Below are 7,872 nucleotides of genomic sequence, written 5' to 3' on the forward strand. Positions count from 1 at the left end.
TTTTTTTTTTTTTTTTTGTTTTTCTTTTTCTTTCATTTCGCTGTCATTTCGTCCCGTGTGATATTCTTGTTCCGTGCGCCGCTCTTGCCGAGTCTCGCTGTTGATACTTGCAAACAAAACTCTGTACATCCTTTTTAAATAAATATGAGGTTTATATGAAGTTCGTCTCGTGTTGGTCCCTCTTATCTCTTGCCCGCATGGAAGCAAAATTGCGTTACATTCAAACACGCGTATGAAATAATGGAGAACGGCGTTGCAATTAGACGAGTTTTACAAGTAACGCGATAATTGCAGGCAAAACCGTTCTTGCGCTTTTTAATTGCCAATTAAAACGGATAACGAGAACAAAAATTATATATATATATGTATCGCGTTGAGAAAGTAGACCCAAAAATTCGGAAGAATTAAAATTGATTTTTCGAGGGTACAAATGGTACAAGAGCTGCCATCTTGCCTCTCGCGCGTCCACTTCGCGAAACGGTGCCACGATTTTACGTATCACCGATAGGTAATGGCACGCAGATTACTTCCTTATCAATCAACGAGAACGTAGGCTACTTTCCCTTAAACTAGCATTATTACATTTTTTATTCAACTTTGTAACTAGTAAATAGATACATTATGCGGTACTCGACGTTGTAGAAAATTAATTATCTCAAGTATTCCACACTTTGCGATCGTTTCGTAATCCCTACGAAAATATTGTACTTCGCTCGTAGACGATCCACGGTGTCTATTAACAATTAAATTTAATTCCTACGGTACAGGTAACGCGATTCGATTAACGATAAGTATTACATGCGCCCACGTAGTCCAGGCTTTTCACTTTTTGTAAACGTAACTCTCGGCTCCGCCTCGACCGAAACCTGCAATGCGCAAGAATAAATGTTTCAACGGAGTCCATCGAGATTGCTGGAGGAAAGAGGATACGGAATCAAGGAAATCCTTTAATTTCGTTGCACGCGCTGAAATAATTTTCTAAAAACGTCAATGATAAAATTACCTGCTCGTCGCGAGTTTGAAATTCGAGCACTGATGAAACGACACGCGACAGGTACAACGATAATTCTACAAAGTATTCGTGAGCTGTTTAGCGAATAAAAATATTAATCCATTCCACGACGAATTAAGCGAAAAACATCAAAGACGATTTATCCGTATGAAATTACGACTCTTGCCAATTTCGTTGATTTTTCGAGAGTAAAAAGACACTCTGCCATCTTCGATTTATTTTCACTTATTCCAGGAATTTCTCCTCTCTTGTAATTCAAAAAATACGTCGATACTTACAATATCCATTTAACGAAAACGAGAATCTCACTTCTAACTGTTACCGCGCGTTGTTACTCGAGAGATCAAGAAATCGGCAAGAATCGAGGTGAACTCGTGAGATATTTGAAAAGCAGAAGCACGCGAGTGCAGATACTTATCTTACCCCCCCATATGTCGGTCGCGTTCTATAGCATATTCGCGTATAAATAGAATGGATGAAAACAAGATAGGATCGACGAGGTCCACGACAGAATGGATTCTACGAGTAAATGTCAGAGTTAGAAGATTTCTCGTAACCCCGAGTAAACACGTTCCCCGTGATACGTTAGTTAAGCCTTTGACTGCCACGCCGAAATCGCGTGTTTCCCCGAGGACGCCACGGGAGTGCACCGCTGGATGCGAGATTCGTTGTAATATATTTCTGATCTTGTAATAAAAATTTTTTAATCGTTCAATGAGACACTTTCTATTTCAGAGTATCTTCTAATTAGCGATTATATTCGAAATGCACTGACTGTCAATTTTCATTCAACGTTGCTCAATGTAGTTGGAGTAGTACGAGCGCTCCGGACGTCAATGACCACCGTGGTGTCACAGGAAAAACCGTGGCTAGTCGTATATTTCGGTCATGTACACCAATCTGACAGTGAAAGTGTGAAAGCTTACCTCCAGGTCCAAACAGAGCCGAGTAACACGGGTGGTTGCAGTAGGGTTTGCCCTCGTGCTCCGAGTGGCTGCCAGGTGTCAACGTCTTGTTGCACTTTTCGCAACGCAAACAGGAACCATGCCAGTCCTTGCCCAGCGAGGTCTTCCTTTCGGCTGCGACAGACAGAAGCGAATTACTCGGACGAGGTACGATTTCGTATTCACGTTTCGTGCCGTACAAGTCGATTGTCCGCTTTCGATGTCACCGATCGACGAGTGATTCACCCGGTGAAATGGAAACGGGGAAATTATTACGTTCGATCAGGCCTATTCGCGTGGCCTCGATCCACTTCTTCAAAGCCATATACGGCTGCGTTCCCGATAAAGAAGCCTGAAAGAAGTTTTATCAACCCCCCGGCCAGGCTGAACCGTGCGAACGCTCGTCGGCAAACGCGGGGGATTACATAATAATAAACGGCGAGATCGGATAACGATTATCGCGCCACGTGTCGCGGAATTGTAGCTCGCCGCGATGCACCTTCCGCGCGTTGCGTAATCCGAAACCGCGAGCGTTAAAGCGTTGTAATATTCGCGTTACGAAACGGCCCTGGTAATCGTCGCAGCGATTTTACGGTATTAATTAACTCGCGGCTGGTTATCGGGTAAAGCGCAGTTCGCGAGAAATTTCTGAGAAGAGAGATTGGTAGAAGTCGAGGAGAATTTCGCGTGGGGGCGGTACGCCGAGTAGCAGTAAATTATGGAGGATTCCTATAAAAATGTCAGAGCGAAAGTTTAGAGGAAAATTTGCGACATTTTCGAAGCAATGCCAAATAATTTCTTGGGATAATTTTTAAATTTAAAAAATACGATATTCGACGCAACGATCGAGGCGACAATCGTGACAAAAGGATTCGCGAGATCGTCATTAGCCAGTAACCCAAGCATTCGAAGACGCACAGTGATGGCGCGCGAACGCAGCGCCATCTGGAGAAAACGGGATCGATGCTGGCGAACAATGAGGGAACGCGGTGGTTCCGCTCGAAAAACCGTCCCCGTTCTTTCTCCCTCTTACGATGAAAACGCGGAAGGGATCCCCAGGCGGGACCGGTGTCGTCGCGTACGCGGCCGTCGACTGCTCCATTAGCAATTTCGTAATTATAAAATTGAATGGCCGATTCCCGGCGGAGGCGATCGGCGAACGCGCGGCATTGAGCGGAGGCGCGAAACCCGTGGCGCCCTGTGGGCCTTGCCCGTGACAAAGCGCGCCAGCGACGACGCTTTACAAAATATCCGCGCGGTGGTTGCATTGTCGCGCGACGAATTCCCACGTGCGAGAAGGCGCGAGCGAGATTCGAGCGCCGGGACGCCGCGTAGGAACGGCGTCGCGCGGGTAAATCGCGAAAGGACGAGGCGTCGAGCCAGACAAGAAGCGCGTCAAGCCCGGTCGACGAGCTTTTGTCGCGCGTCACCGCGCGGAGAGACACGCTTGATTAATCGAAAAGGCTGCGTCGAACCCACCGACGCACGCCGCGCGTAACGGCGGAGGCCTGGACTGCCTCGTTATCCGGTGGCAGGAGGACGAAGACGGGGTTGGGGGTGGAACGATTTTTCCTTTCCTTTCCGAACCGATGTAGCGTCGATCTCGAGAGAGGATCGAGTGGATCGCGCGAATCGCGACGGCTGGACGGTGTCCTGGAAGGTGATGCTATGTTCGACGACTACGAGGACGACGGAGATGTAGCTCGACGCGGGTTATCGGCGCGTCAGGAGGCTCGCGCGACTCGGTCTCGCGCGACAAAAGGCCGCGAAATCAGAGGAGCGAGTGTAGCCTTTTTTTTTTTTTTTCCTTCGGTGCGTCGCGGTGCGTCATGCCATTACGACATATCAAACCTCGCGGGGAAGACAAAAAAGCCACGGACCGGTGGCGGCCCGGTGGTTGGCATTCAAACGTTCCTCCGCGTCTAAGGAGGAGCACAAAGGACGCTGGTGCCAGCGAGGGGAATTGGAAAATGACGAGGAGCGGAGAGACACGAGAGAAGGGGTCTAAAGGGGTCGACGTCGGGATGCAACGGGCAGGGGGGTGGCTGGAGAGAAGGAAAGAGAGCGCGGAAGAGGCGAAAGAGCAGAGGCCGAGAGCGAGAAAGAGAGGAAAGCGGGCAGCGCGCTCGCACGGAATGGTGGTGCACGAACGAAGGAAAGAGAGGCCGTGGAGCAAGAAGGGTACGCATAAAGGGCCATTAGTTAATTAACTCCTAATTATCTGGCGGCGGAGAAGCGAGTGCATAATCGTCAAGCATTGCTGCTGTGCAGTGGCAGCGCGAAAAGGCAGACAGTGCCGTGCACGGATCGTTGCGCCCGGGCGCCAAACAATCGGCGGCTGCTGATTGCATAGGCTTGGAACATCATCCCCCGCTGTCTTTCCCCGCTTCCTCCACCCTTTTCTTCTTTTTCTTTATTTCCTCGGTAGACCATTCTCCACCCCCGCCCGACCAGCTACCACTTTTCTTCCCGTCTTTCAAACCGCCGATCTCGCCCGACTCTCTCGCCGGGAAAGGCCCTGAAAAACTTCTCGTCGTTGCTACCTCCCCCACCGTGACATCGCGAACCAGAGGGTCGAAGGGCGAACGAGGCTCCGACTGGCTATTCCCTTCTTTTCTTTCCATCCCGTCCTTCGCCACCGCGACCCGGCTATTCTTCTCCAAACCTGTTTCCTCCCTGTTCTTCTTATTATTACCCGATACTCCCCTACCCTCTTCCTCGGCCCTGTCTCGTTGTCGCTCCGCTAGCCGCTGGACACTTTATCGTTGTCGCTCCCGATGCCACGCCACTCCGTTTCCTCGGCCAGCTTCCTCTCGCCACGGTTTTGCCGCTCGTCAGCCGCGGACTCGCGTTTTACCCGGCTACGCCACGACCGACTTTTTCTTCCCGCTGCGTGCCTCGTTACCGACCCCGACCTACGAACCCTCTTTGCGCCGCCTGTCCTCGCGCGCCCTCCATTAACGAGGGATCTTTACGCGTCAGGCGTTCCGGTCCAACCGCTTCCGAAACGACCAGCACACCTGCTCTTTCCTGCTGCAAATCCTTCGATTCGGTGCGTCGATTCGTCCCTCTGTCTCTTACGCGATTAGCCGCGTTTCAAATCCACGAAATATCCCATAAAGTTTCCGACTTATTGCCATTCCGCGTGCTTTTGCATCAAACGCACGAGTCCGCGCGAGCCAGTCGAAATATCGAATAGAGATACCACCGAGACAACGAGGCTTTGAATCCCGGAAGCTATCACAGTGACAGCATTCAGACTCGATTCGTTAAGCATCGATTAACGGAAAGAGTAGTCATTGTGCGAATATTTCGTAGAACCTTGACATCAACCGTTTCTACCGTTTCTACCGTCCAGCGAGTCGTGAGATCCGACGGGAATTCGAGAAACCTCGATAGTCATTGTGCGAATATTTCGTAGAACCTTGACATCAACCGTTTCTACCGTTTCTACCGTTTCTACCGTCCAGCGAGTCGTGAGATCCGACGGGAATTCGAGAAACCTCGCTCGTCTTTGCCGCGATGGACCTCGAATCCTTCGAAATCGGAAGAACCTCGACTGGAGGAAATATTCGAAACGACGAAAAATCGCGGATAACGCGGATTGGCCGCTTGTCAAATGCCACGGAATCATTTGAACGCGGTTTATTTGAAAGCGGATCTCGGTTTCTCAAAGAGTGGCGGATCTCTCTTACGACCGGGACGAAAAAGCTTCTACCTTTTGCGGTGCACGTTACCGTAGCATGCCAGGTAGAAACAAAGAAAACGCGAGTAGAAAGCCGCGAGTGCCTTCATCGCGAGCTCGCTTTCTGCCGTCGCCGCCCACGCGGGCCTCCGAGAGCCGAAGAAGAAGGCCGTGCTTCAAAAGTTACTTTGCTCGCGAGTGTATCGCGAAACGCAGTGTCGACGATTAATTGGATTCAAAGATCAGCGGCTCAAAGAAGCTGGCAAGTTTTCACGGCGAAGCGTAAAATAAAACGTAATTCGCTCGCTCGCCATTTGAAAGTGTAATAGGCTCCGGACGGGCAAGGTACGAACCTCTTTTGTAGCTCGTTGCGTAACTTCGAGGTCGCTAATTGAATCTTTGATTTATCCGGAGCCTCTCGCGCGAATCGCAAGACATCGCGTTACATAGAGAACGAAAGATATGGCGCGAGCCTGGTGGCAAGAATTTCAGACCAAACGCGAGTATCATCGAGTCTAAAGTATACGAACTGTAGGTCATAGGCAGGAAGTGGAACGTAAACATCGTCAGGTTCGGACAGGCTCGTGGTTAATTTTCGAGAATGTTTTGCTGTTTCAGTTGCGTGTTATTCATCGCCGCGTTCGCACGAAATGGCTCGACGCGTGACCGATTTCCGTTGTGATTGTGCCACACCTCGACGAAGCTTCGAGAGCCTTCGAACAAGAGTTTGGACAACGCGATGACGTTGCTGACTGACTGTGGCACGCGTCATCGGAAGTTTGAAGGTAAGACCAGAGATTAAGGTATCCTAAATCGTTCGGGTAGATTATCCTCGCGTTTCGTTTCGAGACATTACCCCGGTCAATTTCCGTAAGGTAGAAACCCTCGCGAGCTGACCTAAAAACGGTTTCTTAAGGCACAGCTCGACGACGGTGGAGATACGATGCTCGCAGCCATTGTATCCCGGACTATACGACTCTTTAGAAACACAGCCGGCTGCATTCCCATCGAAATCAAGTCCTCCGCCAGCCGCGAAATCCATGACACTTAGAAAACCCCTTATTCACCCTCGGGACACAGCCCGACGCGTCCCATTTCGCTCGCGAACCGAGCAAATCCCTCGACGCATAAAGTCGCACTTAATCAGCGCGAAAGCGGAGCAACGGCCAAAATTTCAAACGGTCCCTGGTTCCCCGGAAGCGAGTACTAATTAAAGAAGAGAGCAGTCCCTCGATGCAGCGACTAAACGGCGCGATGCGCCGGTAAGCGTAGGCTCGCGAGCGGCCCGGGGCCTGGCAGCGACGCGTTTAAAAACGCGTTCGCCAGCAACGCCGATTTACAGGCCAATGACCCCCCTCTCGGCCTCCCTGCACCCCTTTGAAACATTTTTTTCCCGCGATACACGGAAAAGAGTGTCGTCCCTCTAATTCGCCCGTTGCCACGGTATCCATTTCTCGCACGCCTACTTGGCCCGATCTGAAAGCCCATATACGTAGCCGTCGGCAGAAGTAGCGAAGCCAGCGGCCCCGTGTATTCAGAAAAATCCGCTTTCAGCGCTAATAGTGCTTTAACGGGCCGTCTAAAAGGCCGGTCGAAAGAGGAAGCGCGCAATTAAAAGCGAACCTCCCTGAATACGATGGCTCTGGGCGAACGCGAGCACGAGCTCGAGCGCGCGCCGACGCCCGGAGCGGAGGGAACGCGAGCGAGCTATCGTTCTCCGGCCACGGCACACGTTTATCTCCGCGTCCGAGGGGAAGCGTGAGCCGCCGATTGGGCAACGATAAGACTATCGCGACGGTTCGCTGGACGCGAGGAGCCCTTGCGAAAAAACGAACGCGATAAGCGGCTAAGCGAGCGCCTCGAGGTCGACGACAATAGCCACTGTCGTTCCCGTTCGTCCCGCTTTTACCGGGTTCCTCGGTCTCGCGAAATTCCCTATTGCGGTTCCTGTCTTCGGGATAGTCGCCACGATCGCGCGATCCGGGTGGGGATACCTGGAAATTATTTCCAAACGTCGCAAACAAATCGGCCGATGCTCGGGATCCTAACAAAGGTGGAAAAATTGATAAAGAATTACGAGTAGCTATCTATGTGAATCGGTAACGAACGTAATCCACTAGTGGGCACTGGATGGGTGGGGGTGTCGAAGCTTGGAGTCGTCTCGTGCACGGGGGTGTATCGCGCAGTCGGTAATTGCAGCACCCTATCGCGATTTTAATAGAACTCTTCCG

General features: G+C 51.0%; 1 protein-coding gene across 1 annotated transcript in view; it reads right to left on the reverse strand.

Annotated features, from left to right (window-relative positions):
* Positions 1-7,872, reverse strand: part of LOC108549609 (cysteine-rich protein 1) — a 9,957-nt gene continuing 2,085 nt past the window's right edge. Inside the window, exons 2-3 of the mRNA XM_017903086.1 lie at positions 1,939-2,091; positions 1-866 (exon numbers count right to left, since the gene is read on the reverse strand). Coding sequence (XP_017758575.1) covers positions 823-866; positions 1,939-2,091 — 197 coding nt within the window. The 3' untranslated portion in view covers positions 1-822. The remainder of the gene's footprint in view (positions 867-1,938; positions 2,092-7,872) is intronic.

This window comes from Eufriesea mexicana, unplaced genomic scaffold (assembly GCF_001483705.2).
Source record: "Eufriesea mexicana isolate 0111107269 unplaced genomic scaffold, ASM148370v2 scaffold2119, whole genome shotgun sequence".
In the NCBI taxonomy this organism is placed as follows: Eukaryota; Metazoa; Arthropoda; class Insecta; order Hymenoptera; family Apidae; genus Eufriesea; species Eufriesea mexicana.